Source organism: Arvicola amphibius, chromosome 14 (assembly GCF_903992535.2).
Source record: "Arvicola amphibius chromosome 14, mArvAmp1.2, whole genome shotgun sequence".
Taxonomy (NCBI): domain Eukaryota; kingdom Metazoa; phylum Chordata; class Mammalia; order Rodentia; family Cricetidae; genus Arvicola; species Arvicola amphibius.
Genome location: NC_052060.1, coordinates 8374876 through 8394976, shown reverse-complemented (window position 1 = coordinate 8394976; position 20101 = coordinate 8374876). Strand labels below are relative to the sequence as shown.

At 49.5% G+C, this 20101-nt stretch overlaps 1 protein-coding gene across 5 annotated transcripts; it reads right to left on the bottom strand.

The window, feature by feature from the left end:
• Positions 1 to 302: 302 nt before the first annotated feature.
• On the bottom strand, positions 303 to 20078 carry Itga10 (integrin subunit alpha 10). 5 transcript variants are annotated; one of them, XM_038310920.1, is made up of 30 exons: positions 19268 to 20078; positions 17795 to 17906; positions 17329 to 17438; positions 17021 to 17112; positions 16681 to 16795; positions 15482 to 15609; positions 14968 to 15116; positions 14085 to 14235; positions 13329 to 13494; positions 13150 to 13223; positions 12778 to 12922; positions 12443 to 12591; positions 12068 to 12211; positions 11720 to 11923; positions 11136 to 11266; positions 10314 to 10480; positions 10076 to 10218; positions 9351 to 9464; positions 9074 to 9159; positions 8478 to 8619; positions 8219 to 8311; positions 7983 to 8059; positions 7784 to 7873; positions 7370 to 7454; positions 7095 to 7208; positions 6822 to 6902; positions 6572 to 6685; positions 3307 to 3402; positions 2280 to 2393; positions 303 to 1970 (listed from the first exon to the last, which is right to left on the bottom strand). In XM_038310920.1, the coding sequence occupies exons 1-30, from the start codon at positions 19317 to 19319 to the stop codon at positions 1905 to 1907; spliced, it is 3504 nt and encodes a 1167-aa protein (XP_038166848.1). In that variant the 5' UTR covers positions 19320 to 20078; the 3' UTR covers positions 303 to 1904. The 5 variants fall into 5 exon arrangements, 4 of the variants coding, with proteins under 4 accessions (XP_038166848.1, XP_038166845.1, XP_038166846.1 ...); XR_005283080.1 differs by lacking the exons at positions 17795 to 17906; positions 19268 to 20078 and having other exon boundaries at positions 303 to 1470; positions 1763 to 1970; positions 17329 to 17432; XM_038310917.1 differs by having other exon boundaries at positions 16681 to 16862; positions 17021 to 17438; positions 17795 to 20078.
• Between the last annotated feature and the right edge of the window lie 23 nt (positions 20079 to 20101).

Sequence of the window (20101 nt, the reverse complement as noted above, 5' to 3'; positions counted from 1 at the left end):
TAACTCCAGAACTCAGAAGACAGAGGCAGGAGGGTCTCTGAGTTCGAGGCCAGCCCAATCTACAGAGCGAGTTCCAGGACAGCCAGGGCTACATGGAAGTTCGAGGCCAGCCTGGTCTACAAGGCAAGTTCCAGGACAGCCAGGGCTACACGGAGAAACCCTGTCTCAAAAAAAAAAAAAAAAAAAAAAAAGAAAAGAAAAAGAAAAAAAAGAAAGAAAGAAAGAGGAAGGAAGGAAGAAAAGAAGGAAGGTAGGTAGGAAGGAAGGAAGGCAGGCAGGCCCGATTCAATCCAGTCTATGCACTTCCTAGAATATTTTATAGGGTCCCCTAAGTAGGCAAGAATTGCAGGGCACAGAGCAGATTGTGAGCCACAGAAAACATTTGCATGCTTCCGTTTCTGAGCAGTCTATATCCTAGGAAACGCAAACAGAACCAGAAGTCACTTGATACTGGATTGTATTTGTTCTGACCATCTGATCACCGTGGTAGAAATGACAATACCCACAGAGGGCGGCTCTGCGGAAGACCAGAGACACCAAAATAAACACTGCAGACAGGCCTCGAGAACAGCCTGGGAAGGCAGGTTCTGTGGCAGGGACCCAATCAGATCTCCTCTCTTATCCGTCTGAGGGTATCAGCCCATCAGAGCTGAACTCTGGAGACCCGCAACTGACTTTGCTGTTCAAAGTCTTAATTACAATAAAAAAACAAGTTTCCCAGTTACTATGAGAATTCCAGTCGCCCATGGACCAAAACATAGGACAAGAGGGAGGGGATTCAGAGTTAACTTGAGTTTTCCAGTAAACATCAAATAAGGCTGAAAACTCACTCTGGCAGAGAAACCCACGACACATGACAGGAGTCCCAGAAACATCTTCCTGGGAGATAGTTCTGCTATAAAGCCAGCTGGTGCTGGACAAGTAAGGGCTTACTCCCCAGAGATCTCATGCCAACCACTTAGGTTTCTTGATGCAGATCGCCTTCGTTTGGATCTCGCAGCGGCTGCTATTTCCCAAAACTGGTGTGGCAAAAGGGCTTCCCACCATCAAGCCGCTTTCTCTAAGGAAGTCGCAAAGAGGGGAAAGCTGCCACAGAGCTCCCTGCTATTCCAATTTGAGTCACCAGGGGGACCCTGGTTCCAGAAAACTCAGGGCCAGGTCCTGGCTCTGCTCCTAAAGAAAGAAGAGGATTGGGACGCTGAAGCCCAGAGAGCCCCGGGGGCCAGCTGGGTTTCCCCAGCACCTGAGGGCGGGCGTCCCATGAAGTCTCAGGTTTCAGGAGAGCTGGCGGTTGCCTGTCTGAACGCTTCTCTGTGCCTTGGAATTGTACAGAATGTCTCTTGTGGCTTTTTCTCCTCCCTCTTTTCCTGTTGACTCTCCCCATCCGGCTCTATGAATCACTAGACTCCACAGGAGAGCCGCAGATGTTGACTTTACTTCTTTTCAGTCAACGTCAGCGTCAGCTCTCTCCTGTGGAGTGGGGAGCAGGCAGGAAGGTGAGAGGGTGTGGGGGATGTGGGGGTGTGTGTAGAGGAGAACCTTTCGGAATTGCGAGGGAGGACAAAGGGCATCTGAAGGTGTCAGGAAAAAAAATCCTTTGACCCCCTGGTGATGAGAGAAGATAGGGTACCTAAGGAAGACTCAAATGTTGACTGTGGAACCCCATCAGGGCCAGGAGGAAAGCACAGGGTGGGGACATTATGTGTTTTGGTGCCAGCCCTTCGTGTCTGAGGCAAAGCCTCATTTCTTGCCAGCAACATACCCATGGCTAAAAGTCAAGTCAGGCTGCAGGTCTGGAGATATATTCCAGAAGCATCCTTTCCCCCTCTGCGCCTCCAAGCCTCGTTTTTTGACACGAGTCTCTTGAAAAGGCTGCCAAGGAGGACTTTCTGAACCTTCTGCAGTCACTGCTCCAACTTCTCATCAGTCGGTTCTTCCTTGGGGATTTTCTTACGGGCAAAGAAACCAAGCTACAGAGGGAAACATTCAAGTCATTGCCAGATGCCCTGACTAGGGGCCTTGCTAAGAGCCCTTCAGCTTATCTGAGGTCTTCGCCGCGTCTGTTCTGCTCCCAAAAATGGGATTCACATTTATTTTCTTTGGCTTAGTTTGACTCAAGCAATAATTGTGGAATAAAGTGAAGGAGACCCACACACGACACCCCCATCCCCACCCCCAGGGTGTTTAACTGCCTAACACGGAGCCTGCCCTTCCTGGCAGAGTAAGATGCTTCAAATTGTGGGCACGATGCTCCCACCCCCCACAAAAGCTGGGCTCACCTTCCACAGGCAGAAGACAAGGAGAGCAAGCAGGAGCAATCCTCCCAGGACGCTGCCAACGAGGATCCACAGGGAGATGGGGGCGGTGGGGCTCTGAATCACCTCCAAGAGGCTCTGCATATCAAGGAGAGTTTGTTTTGGTTTGATTTGCCACGCTCTGCCTTTGAGACTGGTTTCTGTGGGTTTGCTTGTTTGTTTGTTTGTTTTTGAGGCAGAGTTTCATGGTGTGTCCCAGACTGCCCTTCCACTCCTGGCAAGCTTCCTCTCTCAGCCTGCTCTCTCAGCGCTAGAATTACAGGCACACATCACCATACCTGACTTGTGTTTTCTAAATGTCCTTTAACTCGGCTAGCGTCACTCAACATTGTAACAAAGCCCGCCCCAAAGAGAGAAAGAAACAACAGAGACCTCTATACTTAAAAACACTGAAGCAAGAAGCATGACCGTGGAAGTGCCACTTCTGACTGCTGCCTAGTGGATATGGTCCCACTCTGGAAAAGTCCACTGTGAGACTGAAGAGATGCCTCAGTGGTTAAAAGCACTTGTTGCCTTTGCTAAGGATCCGGGTTTGGTTCCCAGTATCCACGCTGCGGCTCAAAACCATCCCACTTTGAGGGAATCCATGCCTTCTTAGGACCTCCACTCACATGGTATTCTCACTGATGCACAGTGAATTAAATTAAAAATAATAAAAATGTCTGGGAGTGGTTAGTGGTAGGAACGCTTCTATCATATTCCAGAGGCCGCAAAACGCTGATACACAGGAGATTTTAAAAACTAAACCGAAGCCGGGCGGTGGTGGCGCACGCCTTTAATCCCAGCACTCGGGAGGCAGAGGCAGGCGGATCTCTGTGAGTTCGAGGCCAGCCTGGTCTACAAGAGCTAGTTCCAGGACAGGCTCTAAAAAAGCTGCAGAGAAACCCTGTCTCGAAAAACCAAAAAAAAAAAAAAAAAAGAACTAAACCGAGAAAAGAAAGAGGTCATCCTTTCACCTTCCCACGGCCTCTTTCCAGGGCTCCAGTCCTACCTCACTCCAGGAGGGAGCGTCCGTCAGCTGTAGGACACTGCCCTTCTCAGTTCCTAACTTGAAGGTGCTGACCACCGTCAGAGACTTGAACTTGGCCTGTGGAACAAGCAGATGGGGAAACACTGAAACCGAGCCATCGCCTGGTGATGTGGAACCCCAAGGGCGAAGCTGAAGCTCAGGGGCACAGTTATCAGGACCTGAAGAGCAGAAGAGGTTAGGAGTCGATGGGGAAAAGAGGAAGGGAAGCAGACAGAAAACCTGCTCTGAAAACACACTGTTTACAAGGGCATCCAACTCCCCTCTCCATGTTTCCTACCAAATCCCACCAACCCTGGCACTGGGATCTAAGCATGGGTTGAGTGTCCTGAAGCCTTCATGTGTCAAATCTTGGTGTCTGCTGCAAGATGTTAAGAGGGAGAAACTTTATCCAACTGTTGTGTTTAGTAGTGGGCCTTTGGGAAGTGCTTGGGGTGAAAGTGTTTTAGTGGAACTTTGATGGAGGAGGGTCATCTGCCTATGTGTCACTTTCATTGGTTAATAAAGAAACTGCCTTGGCCCTTTAATAGGACAGAAAATTAGGTAGGTGGAGTAGACAGAACAGAATTGTGGGAGAAAGAAAGCAGAGTCAGGCAGATGCCTCAGGCAGTCGCCATGACTCTCCTCTCCGAGATGGAAGCAGTTTAAGATCTTTCCCGGTAAGACACCACCTCGTGGTGCTACACAGATTACTAAATATGGGTTAAAGCAAGATGTGAGAATTAGCAATAAGAGGCTGAAACTAATGGGCCAGGCAGTGTTTAAATGAATACAGTTCCTGTGTAATTATTTTGGGTGTAAAGCTAGCCGGGTGGCGGCGCTCCATCTATAGAACTTTGTGACTGAATCCTGATGGCTTTGAAAGAAGAGCAAGCGAGAATGGATACACTCAAGTCCCCACCATAGGACTCAACAGAGACCCTTACAACAGAAGAGCTGAGAAGAGCATCGGCCCCTGAATCTAGTACACCTGCTGTTTACATCTTTGTCCACTGGTCTATAAGATCCATGAGGGTAAGGACCATGTCTGATCAGTCTTTGTGCTGCCGGTGTCTATGACAAATGTGTGTGTGTGTGTGTGAATGGAGGTCACAACAACACTCTTGGCTGTTATTCTTTGGCACCCTTATACACTTGTCCTTTTATCTGAGACAGGGCCTCTCATTGGCTTGACATTCTTTTTTTAAAAGACAGGTTCTTACTGTGTACGCCTGGCTAGTTGGCCTTGAACTCACTATGTCGATCAGGTTGGCCCTGAACTCACAGAGATAAACTTACCTCTGCCAACAAGTGCTGGGGTCTGTGTGTGTGTGTGGGGGGGGGATTTGCTTGCTTGTTTGTTTGTTTTTAACATTGTCAAGTAGGTGAGGCTAGGGGACCAGTGTGCTTCTAGGGGTGCACCTGAATCACCCTCCTATGTCCCCATCATTGGGTTTACAAGCACATGTCACTGCATCCAGCTTTTTATCTGAGTCCTAGGGTCTGAACTCAAGTCTTTATGCTTTATCTACTGAGTTATCCCACAGCCCTCTAGTGGCTTCTTTTTTTTTAGATTTATTTATTATGTATACAACATTCTGCCTCGATGTATGCCCAAACGACAGAAGAGGACGCCAGATCTCAGTACAGATGGTTGTGAGCCACCATGTGGTTGCTGGGAATTGAACTCAGAACCTCCGGAAGAACAGCCAGTGCTCTTAACCTCTGAGCCATTTCTCCAGCCCTCTAGTGGCTTCTTAATAAAGGTTTTCTATGGAAGCCATTAAGCTAGTTATGGTGGTATACACCTGTAACCCCAGCACTCAGGAGACTGAATCAGGTCAAGACTAACTGCAGTAACCCACTGAAACCCTGGGGGTGGGGGATAGAGAGAGATGGGTTAGCCAGTAAGCATTTGCTGCTTTCGAAAAAAAATTAATAAACATGTCTGGGGATGGTCAGTGGTAGAATGCTTACACCATATTCCAGAAGCTAATACCATCCTCAGTCACACACACACACAAACACAACTGTGCATGCGTATGCATACACACCCAAACACACACACACACACACACACACACACACACACACAGCTGAATCTGACAAGATGACCAAGAAAGCTAAAGAGAGTACCAGATGTGGAGAAGAATGTTTCATCTTAGCTCACCCAAGGCTTATGCTTATTACCCAGAGATCTTGCAATATTGAAGGTGGTTGTTACATGTATTATGTTAAACAATACAAACATCTAGTGCTAAATAGCCATTTACAATTAAGATGCTAGTTCCCTGCTCCCACTGACTTCTGAGCACTGACCATCATAGTAAATTCAATTTTATCTCCCTAGCTTCAGAGACTTTCATAATCTAAATCCCTCTTGAGTATGCAATTTTACTTTACTGTAAATAATATCAATTATCGTATTCATTTGTTTAACAAAGAAGTATTAAACACCTGCAATGAATTACACATCATACATGATCGGTCTTAGACTCCCCACTGATGACTTACACAGAATTATTCCTGTAACTTGACGGAATGTGAGTGTGTATGTGCACTTGTATGTGCTCGTGTGTGTGTGTGTGTGTGGAGGTGTGTGTGTGTGTGTGCACACATGTGCTCATGAGACTGGCTGGCTGGTGTGGGGCTTGCTATATAGACCAGGCTAGCCATGAACTTTGAACTCATAAAAGATCCATCTGCCTCTGCCTCTTGAGTGTTGAGATTAAGGATGTACATCACCACACTAGCCTGATTAATTAGTGATTAAATGTGGGAATTTTATTAATTGATTTCTACGATGCAATTAAGGGCTGCTAAGTAGAGGAAAATATAAGAGTGGTTGCTATGCTCTATAAAGGGCTCGCCTCATTACCTGTCTATAACAATTCCACAAGCTAAGTACAATCATTCTCATTTTAACCAGGCAAAAGCTGGGCATGGTAGCTCATGCCTTTCATCCCAGAGCTTGGGAGGCAGAGGAAGCTGGATCTCTGTGAGTTTGAGGCCAGCCTGGTCTACAGAGTGAGTTCTAGGACAGCCAGGGCTACACAGAGAAACCCTGTCTCCAACAAACAAACAAACAAAAAAACTAAACCACAAACAAACAAAAAAACATCAGGAAGAAAGATTATGAAAATGAAATCACTTGCTTATGGTCAAACAGAGGGAGGCTGGACTTAAACGGGAGTCTATCTTCCTCCATGTTAATGTGTCTTATAGAAGCAGAACAGGTGAGAAGATTTACCCTCCGGAAGAATTCGTTGTGAATCAGCCTCAGCAGTCCAACAGAGATCTCTGTCCCCTTTGCCAGCTGTCCAAGATGGCACCTCACCGCCTGACACCGAGTGTTACTCCCATTCTGTCCGAAGAGAGACAAAGCAGGACCCTGGAGCAGAGCGCTCCCCCTCCCGTCTCCACTTCCCACCCACCTTTCACCAGACGCCAGTCTCTACGTGCATTCCTGCCCCCCCACACACACCTTCCAGGGACCCTACCAGTCTGTTTGTGTGCTGCAGCTCCTCTGGGTGCACCGGGGGTTCTGGAGGCTCAGTCAGATTCTGTACTATGCAGCTTGCCTAAAGGAAGATTCAACTGGAAAGGCTCCCAAACCAGCCCATCCTAGACCCCTGCTACGCATAATCTCCTTACTCCCGAGCCGCAGGGAAAAGAAGGGTCCCAGGAAGAGGAGCTCTGAGAGAAGTGGGCCAGCAGAGAGCAGTCCGCTGGTTCAAGATGGCAGGGTTCTGTGTGCTCTAGCCCAGACTCACATTGCTAGCGAGGACTTGAGACAGTGACAGGAAGTAACTGCCCCCGTGGGCCACAGCTGGAAGGAGGGCTGAGATGATGAGGCCACTGACCACATGACAGCCAAGGTTCTGAACCTGGCAGAAGAAAGAGAGGCAAGGACAAGGGACCTGCTCCATCTCTTCCCCTCAGCCACTCCAGGATGACTCTTCTCATCCTTTCCCCACACAGCTATTGCTGTTCCGCGCCAACCCCCAATCAGCATGCCAACCTCTCCCCCCCCCCACCAGCTGCTCACCCTAAGAGTGGTTTTGAATTCAGGGCCAGGACCCACTGGGAGAGTCCTGTAAGGGTGAACCTCGTATCGATGTAGGGTGGACTCACTGTGTGGACACCAAACCAAGAGGTACGGCCATGACGGTGGCACAGGCCACATGATTGGCATACAAACATGGATTTGGGGAAGGCAGGGTCAGAACACGGATAATGAGATAGGAATGCATGACAAAGAAGGTAACTGGATGTAACACAAAGTTGATTTTTTAAAAACCCATGTGGTCATATCCCCATATCTCTTTATCAGGACTTGACAAAGCCCGGGAAAGGAAGGTGCTTAAGGGCAAAGGTTAACAGTGTGTGCTCCTGGGAAGACTGGAGGACAAGGGGGGGGGCAGTGGATGGGGACACAAGACTGTAGGAAGCCCAGCCATACCTAGAGAACAGGAGGTGAGGCTCGTATTGGATGTAGGCGGAGGTCTGAACCGTATTGTCTTGAAGGGTCTCGTTTCTCTCCAGGCTACCGCTGTAGGGTCAAGGGGGAGACTTTCACATTCCAGTCCCTCCTCAGGGACCCCCTCTACTACTATAGGAATTGGGGGTAGGAGGGCTGGAGGAAGCTCCTGTGTTCTCACCTGCTGGCAGTCAGCCTCACCAAGGCCTGGCTCAGGAGGAAGGTGCAGCTAAATTCAAACTCTAACAGAAAGGTCACCTGGGGTAAGGGACGTGGACGGGATAATGATAAATTCTTCCTTGTGGATAAACCACAGAAGAACAAACCCCTGCCTACCTCCTCCCCAGAACTTCCACACCTGTGGACCCCAGACCTCGCTTTCTCTGCACTTTGTCCTCATTGTGGGCCCGCGCTCACCTTGGCCCCCGCCTGGAAGACTGGATGGCCCACGATACACACCCGGGCATGGGGGGAAGGGACAGTACATTCCACCTTCACTGATTTGGCTCTCTGAAGGCAGAGGGATGAGGAGGAAGTTAGAGCCAGGGCTAGGGCTGCTCTTCCACCCACTAAGATGCTAAAATAAACACTGAGCCTTTCTTCAAGCACCCCATAGCCAGCGCTCATATTCTCATCTTTCTCCTTCCCTTCACCTCAGCTCCTTCCCCGGGGGTACCTGAGGAGTAAGACTGGTCAGGTGGAGGTTTCTAGAGAACCTGACACTCAGACTAGTGTTGTAGGCGTTTTCCTTCTTGTTCTCCAGGGTTGCTGACACCAGCAGTTTCTGTCGGTCCCCGTGAACCACAAATGGGGACTTCCTAAGAATGGGAGGTAAAGGAAAGACTAAGAAGCAAAAGAGAATCAAAAATCTCACTTCCAACACGGTGGCACAGGCCTTTATTTTTTTTTTATTTATTTATTGTGTATACAATATTCTGTCTGTGTGTATGCCTGCAGGCCAGAAGAGGGCACCATACCCCATTACAGATGGTTGTCAGCCACCATGTGGTTGCTGGGAATTGAACTCAGGACCTTTGGAAGAGCAGGCAATGCTCTTAACCTTTGAGCCATCTCTCCAGCCCGGTGGCACAGGCCTTTAATCCCAGTACTTGGGAGGCAGAAGCAGGTGAATCTCTGTGAGGTCAGGACCAGCCTGGTCTACAGAGCAAGCTCCAGGAAAGCCAGGGATACATAGGGAGAACCTGTCTCAAAACAACAGCTCTCTAGCTCCCTTGAGTCCCTTTTGGTTTGCCTAGCTCATCTCCATCTGACCTGGAGCCCCTGATGTCCATGTCTGCTTGAAGTACCAGGTCTGTGACACATTCATTGTCAGGGCCGCAGTCTTTTGAGAAGGGGACCTAGAAAAGAGTTAGGGGTCTGAGGACGGACAGGAAGGCAAAGAGAATGGACTGGAATTGGGAGAAAGGCTATATTTTGATCACCAGAGCCTGGCTAAGATTTCACCATGTATATGTGGCTTCTCCTTCTCTTAAGTTCACTGGGAGGCAGCACTGGGACCCCAGACAGAGCAGGGCATGACACTACCAACCAGCTTTCGGACAGAGGTGGACGATCCCTCATCCAGCACAGGCCCTGGCTTTGTGGTGTTGTCCAAGGTAAAAGTCACAGTCAAGGCGACTGGCCGGAGGTAATCCGATGTATCCTGAGGGAAAGCAGAGTGAAGAGTAGATCATGCGGAACCAGGGTTAGAGCAGAAGCCAGACCTCTGCAGAATATGGTACATGTGACCATCCATGAAACACTTCCTATGTCCTGGGCACTGTGTCCCAAGGTGGTCACAATATGATGGAAGGTGACTCAAATACAACTCCTTTGAAATAGTTGTCAGGTGCTGGAGAGATGGCTCAGTGGTTAAGAGCACCGCCTGTTTGTCTAAAGGTCCCGAGTTCAATTCCCAGCAATCACATGTTGGCTTACAACCTTCTGTAATGAGATCTAGTGCCCTCTTCTGGCCTTCAGGCATGCATGTAGGCAGAGTAGGGTATACATAATAAATAAATAAATATTAAAAAGGAAATAGTTATCAGTATATATATATATGATATATATATCATCCCTTTCAGTCAAGGACACTGGGATGTGGCAGATGAGTACCTTGGCAGAGTTCATAGTGACACATTATAGAGCTAGGGTTCCAATCCTATCATCCTGACCCCCAAATCTGAATCGTCTCACTCTCTCTGCTTCAGTTTGGCTGCTGATCTGTGTGAACCTCCACTGGGACCCAGGCTTCCCCTGACTCTCCATCCTCACCAGTACGTGGAAGTGCAGCAGCTCACAGGTGACATTCCCTACACTGAGCTGGAGCTGCCGAGGCGACAGCCGCTGGCCAGAGCCATCAAATGCTGCACGCGCCCCAGCTGTCCACTCATCCAGTGATGCCGAGAACTGGATGTCTGTATGGGAGAGGCAAGCGTGACAGTGGAGACAGATGCAGACATCAGGGTGAGCCAGGACTTGAGGGCTATCTGGGCTGTCTGCAGTCACTCACAGAATCTGCGGTTCCAACGCCCGGCCGTGTGAGAGGTTACTCGGAAGCACAGGGCTGCGGTGAGGCAGGCTGCTTCCTGGCCTCTTCGCCTACAGTCCTTTTGAACCACACTGATGTGCGGTGGCTTCACATCCAGGGTTGGCAGCAGGTGTATGATGGGCTGGGAGCTGGGAACGAGGTGGGAGAGAAATTGTAAAGGAGTAGGTAAAGTACAGCCCCGGACTGGGGATGGAGCTCAGTGGTGGAGCTCTCAGCATCTGAGCTTGCCCTTCAGAACCGGAAGAACAGAAACGGATGAGAATTGCACCCTTAGTGCTTGCTTTCCGTGATTAAGAAAGAAAAAAAAAATACTAAGGTCTGAATATGTCACATAAGCCTAAGACAGAAGTCACACAACAATACATTCGAGTCAATAAGCACTGATGTCAGGCTGGAGAGACGGCTCAGCAGTTAAAAGCACTGGCTGTCCTTCCAGAGGATTCCCAGCACCCACAGGGCAGCTCAAGGGCAGCAGTAAAACTCCAGTTCCAGGAGATCTGACACCCTCTTCTGGTCTCCATGTGCAGTGCACACATACACAGTGCACAGACATACACATGGGCAAAATAAAAATAAATAAACTCTGTTAAGAATCTTTATGTGGACTATCTTATTTGATATTTACAATAAGCCAGAAAGATGGTGACAATCTCTTTCATTCTATGAACTAGGAATTTAGGCACCAGGAATTTAGTTGCCCAGGAAACCCAAATCCAAATCTGTGGCCTTTGCTCTTGTAAGCTGCGCCACATCGTGCACTGCTACCCAAGCTGAAGCCCTCACCTGAGCAGGATGGCTGCCCCATGGGCACCCACAGCAACGTCCACAAGATCATCTCCGTCCAGGTCTAACCGGCCATCCACACTTCGGCCAAAGTAGCGGAGGGCCTGTGGCATGGATACAGCAGCAATCCGCTGAAAGGAGAAGAAGGAAGACTGAGGTAGGACTCACAGCCGCTTCTCTGTCCTCCTGCCAGGTTCTTTCTAACATTCCTATCCATCAAGAGAAGAAGAAATATTTGCCTATCTCAGGAATCCCTCATTTGCTGTCTCCCTCTGCAACCTATGAATGCAGCCACTTGCTTGGTTTGACTCTTAAGCCAAGTGGATGACAAATAAGCAAACACACACACACACACACACACACACACACACACACACACACACAAAACTCCCTTCCCTTTCTACCACTGTGTCCCATTTTCAATTGCTTGTTTTATTTTGTTTTTGAGATAACATCTCACTGTGTAGTCCTGGCTAGCCTGGAATTCACTATGTGGGCCAGGTTGGCCTTGAACTCACAGAGATCCACCTTCTGGGATGAAAGGCGTGTGCTACCACACTGTGTTTTACCCCAACACTGCTAACCTGGGTAGGATGGGGCCTGATTCCGTTCTGGGTGCCGTGATACAGGTAGAGCGCTCCCCGGTGCCCATCCTCCAGGGGAGCCCCCACAGCCACATCAGCGAAACCATCTTGGTTCAGATCGGGAAGAGCAGCCATGGCAAAGCCAAAACGAGAATCCTGGGGACGTTCTGGCTGAAGGGTTCCTTGGAGCATCAGCAAAATTTGCTTGTAGTGGTGAGGAGATAGAAGGAATTGTTTACCTGGTGACCCTCGCCCATCAGCAAGCTCTAAGGTATCTGTGTCTCTCCCTTTCCCCCCTTCCACCATCTCCCCCCCCCACCATTTCTAGAGGGTCCCATCAATTCTTACCTGGCCCACCACATATACATACACACGTCCGGTCTCTTTGTTCTGGGGACCCAGGAACATGGGGGCCGCCACAAGTAAGACATCAGTTACCCCATCCTTGTCTGTATCCAATGGGCAGAGCTCACTGCCAAAGTACGAGCCAATCTGGGTGAGGTGGGTGGTGATGAGCCCAGAGAGAAGGGGAGGTGAGGATTGTGACGGCTGGACTCAGCAGGAAGGACTCAGCACCCTGTCGACCTGGGCCTTACATCCCTCACAGACCGCCTAGAACGCAGCACCACCTTTCCTGCCTTGCCCTTGCCCTTCTTCTCGCTCTTCTCCCTCAGCCTGGCAGTCCCGGGGATCCAAGAGTCTCACCCTCCCTTGGTGTCATACCTGGTCCCCCTGGAGGCTCTGGGTGACCCTCAGAGACCCATCTTTCTTTAGCTGGAAGGCGATGACTTTCCCTCGGTGTCTAAACCTCGGGGCCCCCGAGAGGAAGAGGCGGCGGCCACCGGGCAGAAGCATGGAGGAAACAGAGTAACCTAGAAGCGAGCAGGGGTCAGATGCCAAAGGGAAAGAAGATGAGATGAGAGGGGAGGGTGTGCTAAAGGCTTAAGGTGCATTCTCAAGAGAGATCAGTGAAAAACTGCCCGACTTAACAGGGAGTGCCTCATCCGCCCTACTGGGTCTCCCCTACCCTCCCAGCTCCCAGCAACTCTGTTACTCACCCAGGTAGGCTGCGTGGTTCTGCAAGGCAGGGGGAAACTCATCTTCCAGGGCCGTTCGTGGGGGGAAAAGGCGGCGACCTTCTTCAAGCCATAGTACCGAGCCCCCCCAGTCATAGGCCCCCACCATCCCAAAGAGAATCCCATCCTGAGGGGCAGAACCAAATGAGGACACTGAGAAGACAGTGGGGAACAGGAGGAAAATGAAGTCTCCAGGAGTAAGATGCTCACAGAAAAGCACAGAAGGGCAGGAACTAGGCTGGTTAAAGGAGAAATCTGGAAGGGCCTTAGGGTTTAAGTTGAGTCAGAAGCTGGAGAGGATTATGAAGAGATCAAGGGCTCAGGGATGTTGCAGAGGGTCAGGGTCTGTCCAACCTGTAATCGGTGGGTGGAGAAGCCAATCTCAGACATTTCTAGCCCAAAGGAGCTTTCATTTTCCCCACGGGACCCTTGGGCATAAAAAAAATTACAAAGCGCTCAGGGGAGCTCGCTCTACTGAATTCACTCTAGCATGCCCCCAACATGGTCTTCCATTTCGCCAGGATAATCATTACCTTCAAGACCAAATATTCGGTCTCCCAGTGCATCCACAATGTCCGTCAGTGCAGCCTCATCTGTGACATTAAAGAAGAATCGCTCATCTGGATCACTAGCGATATCTCTGATTTCCCGAAGAAAAGAGCTGGGGTCTCTCTGTCGCCGGAGATAGTGACCAAGGACCTGAGTTCAAGATGGGGGTCTCTTAGCTGTGTGAAGTCAATTGTTAGAGCTGATACAGGACACAGACAACAAAAGAAAAGGGGAGGAGATAACAACTCAAGTCCAGGCGGTAGCTAATACTATTTTCTCTGTTTCACATATTGAAAACCTCTCTCCTTCTCTCTTTTTAGATCCAGAGTCGATTCTTGGTCTGGGAGATGACTCGGGGAGTCAAGTGCTGGCCATGCAAACTGACAACCTGAGTTCAGATCCCCAGACCCACATAAAATGCTGGACACAGTAGCTCAGGCTTATTTGTAATCCCAGCATGCCCCTACCAGGAGACAGGAAGCTGAGTCAGAAGACTTGACCACGCCTGTGGGCCAGCTAGCCTGGCTTAAGTGTATGCAGCTAAACAAGGGACCCAGTCTCAAACAAGGTGGAAGGTGAGGACCGACATCTGATGTGGTTCTCTGACCTCCATATATACATACACCGTGGTATATGCACACATGCATGCACACATACGCGCACACATACATACACACCATACAAATACACACGCACTACAACACAAAACAAAACCAGAAAGCACCAGGGTCAAGTCTCACCGCGATCCCGTAACGTGTTACTCTTCCAGCCTCACAGGCCTTTAGTGCGGCTGGAAGCTCCTCCCCATCATGGGATTCTCCATCGGTGACAACCACCAGCAGCCTTGCAGCCTCAGGTCTGCCCCCTCGGGACGGACTGAACCCTTCTGTGCTAAGAAAAGAAAAGAACAAAATACGGTCATGCACGTAAGTGTGCATGTGAGTACGCACACACCCTGCACAGACACACAGACACACAGACACATACACACACACACACACACACACACACAGATATTTAACACTGTCATCCATTCACTGAGATCCGGTGTGTCTTCTAAGCCATTCTCCAACAGTGTTTAACATGCAAACTGGCACAGAGTCACGGCTTGAATGTTTGGGTGCCTAGAACATACAGAACATAGAATGACCTATCATCAGTGTAAATTAGTGCAAGCTTTATTCATTCATAGATTTCTTCAGTGAACGTTGTGTTTGGGCTGACAAGATCAAGGAGATGGAGAACAGACACTAGTCGTGGTGTCAGGCAGTCTCCCCGGAGGCGAGTTTAGGATGGTGTTTGGAAAGGAGGTTAGGACACGAGTGGCTAAAAAGCTAGGGATCAGAATTGACGGAAATAGCGGAGAAGAGATGGGGCTCTGGTCACAGAAACAGACAGACCAGGAGAGATACACTCAGAGACACTGTGAGATACAGTAAGAGAGACTGTGAGATTCAGTAAGAGAGTGCTGGGCCAGCAGCCAACCGAGCCTTCCTCCATGAACGTCTGGCATGCAGCTAAAGATAAGTGCACGGACAATCTTGTGATGTACACACTACATCCCAGAGCCTCTTGCAGCGTGCCGATCCTTCATCCTCCCACATCCCTTTCACCATGCCTCACCATGCCAGCATTATCGCTTGGGCAGTTCTTGTTTCTCGCCCCTCCCGCCGGCTGAGGTTCCTTGCTGCTCTCACAACTTCTTCCTTGGTTCGGAAATCTCCCAGGGACCACTCGTGCACAGGGCTCTCCCCATACTGTACCAGTCCTACCTGAAAACAGTGAGCCATGTCCTCCAATGGGATGTTTGTGGAGGATGGAGAAGATGGAGAACAAGGGATGGAGGGGAAATGAACACCTCGCAGGCATGTCCAGTCTGCAGCCTGTGGGTCCCAAGCAACTGCATACAGCAAAAGACAGCTATGGATTTGGCCCATACAAAATCCTCAACTTACTTCAAACATCATGAGATTTTTGTGACCTTTTGGTAACTTAATTACACAGTTCTTGAGCATGAGTTCTGTAGATGACAATGTCCTGGTGTGATGTCAAGAGGTTGGACATGCCTGATTACACTGAACGGACCATGAGGTTCTATCTCTTTCCCTCCAAACCCATCCATGTGTCCCTCACTTACCTGTATCTGCTCCGGATCAATAAAGAGTCTCCCTACCAGCCTCCGAAGGAAAGTCTGAACTTCAGACCAGGGATAGATACTATTGGAGCCATCCAAAACAATGACGACGTCCATGTATGTTGGACAGCCTAGAAGGGGGGAGTACAGCAATGGGAAGCAAAGACTGGAAGGATGCGGGGGAGCCAACAAGGGAAAATGTCACAGGAGGATGCGTCAATGTAAGCATCTATTAGGGATTTCTTACATGCAAGGAAGGACCATGCCAGGCTCCTAAGTGTAGGAATGAATGAAAGAAGAGATGGGCAAGTATGAAGAATGAAATCTGCAGCAGATAGAAGCCTACCACTAATCTACGCTATGGGAGACCAAGAGAACATCACTTTGGTGTGTGTGTGTGTGTGTGTGTGTGTGTGTGTCTGTGTGTGTGTGTCTGTGTGTGTGTCTGTGTGTGTGTGTATGTGTGTGAACAGAACTAAGGGCTCCACTCATGCTCTATCTATGTGCCACTGAGGGTCAGGTCCAGCCCAGAGCCATCATTTCTGACAGTGGTAACCAAAGAGGCAGCAGAGTCAGGCATGACGGTACATGTCTACCATGCCAGTATTTGAGAAGCTCGGGCAGGCAAATTCCAAGTTCAAGGGCATCCTGGACTACATGATAAAACTATGTCCAAAAAGGCAGCAAATAGGAAGGTCTATAAAAGGACTGGGGAAGAACTCAATAGCTGAGTACTCACTTGGAATGCATAAGACCCTCAAAAATAAGATACTGAGGATTCTGAGAAAATGTATTGGGGTAGAGAGCATTGTAAACAAGAGAAATGCAGGAAAAATAAATGACACATGGAGGAATAACAATGTAAATTTAATGGGTGAGGAACAGGACATATGGAGGATAAGCTGACTTTTTTAAGTTGAAACCCTAAGCCTGCTCCTGGTGTCTTGACACTCTGGTCAGGAGTCTGAATTCTAATCTGTCAGCAAGCAGCAGATTCTGCTGCAAGCACAGCTGGGGATGGTGAGGAGAGCCATGCAGACCTCTGCTAAGTCTGGGGATGGTGAGGTTAGCCATGCAGACCTCTGCTAAGTCTGGGGGTGGTGAGGAGAGCCATTCAGACCTCTGCTAAGTCTTTTGTTCTGTTTTCCCCACCCAGCACCCCCATCTGAGAACTGAGTTCCCAGGCCCTTCCACCGGCTCACGTTGGGCAGTGGGTGCCAGGCTTCCCTGGGGCTGGAATGAAGCATCCACACGGGCACACAGTCCAGAACTGAAGACAGAGCTGCCACAAGCACGAGACCAGAGAGGGGCACAGGCCTGGGGCACAGGTGGGTAAGGGAGATAATTATTCCCAGGTCGAAGAGGGGCTCCTCAGAACATGCATCTGTTTAAAAAAAATAAAAGGCACCAAGATCACTCCATGGGGTATCCTATCTTGCTCTCTAGGGTTTTTAAACTCCTTGGCTCTTCTATATAGACTAATTCCTCTTACCATAATGCTCTTTTTCCCTGCCATGAACCTTCGGAGACCCTTTAGCTCACCATGAATCCCCCATCACCATCTGTCTCTAGTAGCGACATGCCCAGGTGCATATTCATGGCTGGCTGAGATGAATTTCCCAGTTGATAGTCTCCTGGTTGGAGGAGGGGTAGAGAAGAGAATGAAGTCGGGGTCAAAGGCTGGGTGCTCGAGTTCAGTGCAGTTTTGGGGAGAGAATGAAAAGGAATCCCTATCAAGTTGAAGGCAAGGTCTGTATAGGTTATGGGGGCAAAGAAGCTGACACACAAGGACTCAGCTACTGGGTATCAGAATCAGGGATTAGCAAAGAAAGAGTTGGGCATCTCCTTACCCAGGTGGCCCTTGGCACATGGGACATTGTAGGATCCCCCTATAGAGCAGCGATAAACATCCCCCCGCCGGTCACCTGAAGGCCCGTCCCAAGGGGCGCCCACCAGTATCCTGGGAGGGGAATATGGATATAAGCATCAGGTGAACATGACTCTTTTTTCTCCTTTCTTTCTTTCTTTTTTTTCAAGACAGGGTTTCTCTGTAGCTTTGGAGCAGGTCCTGGAACTAGCTCTACGTAGACCAGGCTGGCCTCGAACTCACAAAGATACCTGCTGGGATTAAAGGCGTGAGCCTCCACCGCCCAGCAAACATGATTCTTAGTAAAGGTGAGAGGAAAAGTGCATGGAGGTGGCCAGTTCAGAGCACTAGGCACTTTGAAAGACCAGCTTAGTACTCATCTCTCCTGCCTCCCTTTTTACCAGGGCTTCCACAGTCCCAATCCCATGGTCCTCCGGTTTCCTTCTCACCATCGCTGTCCACCCGCAACATGCTGCAAGACGCTGTATCCAAATTCGGCCTCTGGTGGCCCTGTGAATAGGCGTGGGTGGCGCTCATCCAGATTAAAAGGGGAGCAGAGACCTGGGAGGCCGGGATTAGAATTAGCACCAACTGGTCAGTTGAAGGACCCGAGAGGCACAGCGATGCCCAAGACAGGAGGGTGCATCTCCAGCTCAGTGCGGTTGCCTGATTGCTTAAAGCTCCCCTGGCCTCTGTCGATGTCATGTACTAAAGCCCCAGGTGGGGTGATGGGGCGACTCTCCTTGCGTGGGGGTTTCTGAGGCCCTTGGCCATGCTGAAGCACAGCTGCACTTCCGTTCCCACTCCTGAAATCTCATTCACAGACACGTCTGGAAAGGTCGGGTTACTCTCCACATCATCCCTCCTACACACCCTCCTATGCCACCAGAGTCCAAAGAACCACCCCTTCAAGTTCTTCCCAATCCCGGGCCATGGGGAGAAGGGGAGGGCGAGGAGCTCCCTGTCTGGTGTCTCCTCTTTCCATGCCTTGACATTGTCACACTTGCATTTTCTCCAGGGTCTAGGACGCTGGTGGCTTCCAGCCCTGCAAACCTCAGTGCTAATTAACTGGGTGGAACCACCAGCCTGCCCACACACAGTTTGCCATCCATCCTTGTTAAGTGTCCTATCCCCCCCAGAAAAAACTCCCCCATAATCTGTTGCTTATCTCCTCCACCTCCCAACTACCCCTTGCCCACTCCCACAATTCCCTCAAACTTTAGCTCACTCTGAAGGTCCCCAATTGTGTCCCTGCCGATCGCTTTCTTCTGACCCCAATTCCCATAAAATCAGAGCGGGTATTTTAGGAAACAAAGATTATAGGGTATTTGCAGAGAAAAATTCCAAGCCTCGTGTCCCTCCCGTGCTTCTCTCTCCCACTGTCTTGCTCCTTACGTTCAAGCAGCCCTCTCTCACCCTACGCCCACCCTCCAGCATCTGTAACTTTTGATTCAAACCGAGCTCGCTTTCAGAAGGTATTCTGTATGAGAGCCTTTTTGCATCCGGGAAACAGGGTTGTAAGACCAGAAACTCATTAGATGAACCCGGAGTTCTGACCACATAGTAAGGCAATTATGCCTCGGCACCAGGGAGTACCGATGGTAGGGAGAGGCCGGGAGGGTAATCGTAGGGATCAGGCTAGCTGCATGGAAGTGGAGAAACGTGGTTCTATTCTGCATCCTCATTTCTATGGAGTTTAGGGCAAAGGTGTTAGATAACTAGGTACAAATCTTACTCAAGCCTTAGGCAGCTTCAACCCCTGCCATTTGGGAGTCTAAAAATATGAGTTCACATGCAAAATATGGTATCAATATTAACCTCTGACCCAAACGCCCAAGTAATTTTAACCGTAATGGTCCCAATTCTAAACAATTCACATATCTTCCATTCCCACCAGAAACCAAAAAGTTTGCCTTCCTCACCTGTCAGCAACGCCAGGGACAAGAACAGGTGAGGAGGGGAGAGGTGCACCATGCCTGCTGGTCCTGTCTGGTTCAAGAAGTCCTCTGTGCCTCTCTGTCCCTCTCCTTTGCTGCTTTCTTTACTTTCCCTCCTATCCTGCCCCCTCCCACTGGCAGCTAAAAATAAAGTTGGACGGAATGGGAGGGGTGGTGGTGGGGAACTGTGGGGAGCCCCAGTCCTAGGACAGAGGGATCTTAGTCCAGTCTCTGCCTTGGTGCTGCCCCCTGGAGGCCTCAGCTAATATTCAAAGAGAACACAGCTTTGGACCCTTTCTGAGGCTACATTTCCCCACTGTTTATTTGTTCAATAGTGATTTCCTCCCATTTGGAACAGAAAGTAGGGGCTAGAGACACATCCTTTTTGCCTTATTAATCTCAACCTGATATATGCAAAATAAAAGCCAACAGCAGTGACAGCTGTGTCCTCCTGCCTGTGTGAAGGGCAGTCCCACTGTGTGGACTTGCCAGTCCACTGCGCTCTCTAGTCATGCTTGTATGTTTAATAGCTTCGGAGAGTCCTTGACTGTGAACAGGTGTGCTTTGTAGCACCAATATAATTGCTTTGGTTTAAAATATCCCACCTCCAATTTAAGGAGGCTATAAATGTCTCAAGAATGGTAGAAACATCTTAGTACTTTTGATTGTCCACTACCTAGTTTCCCCCAAGACTTAAATTTTCAATGAAAACCTGTAACGATGTTAGTTGCCAATGCCATGGAAACCCATCCATAGTCACAGAAACGAAGGCTTAACCAGAACATGAGAGGCCAGACCAGATGTCAATGAGCAGCTGGA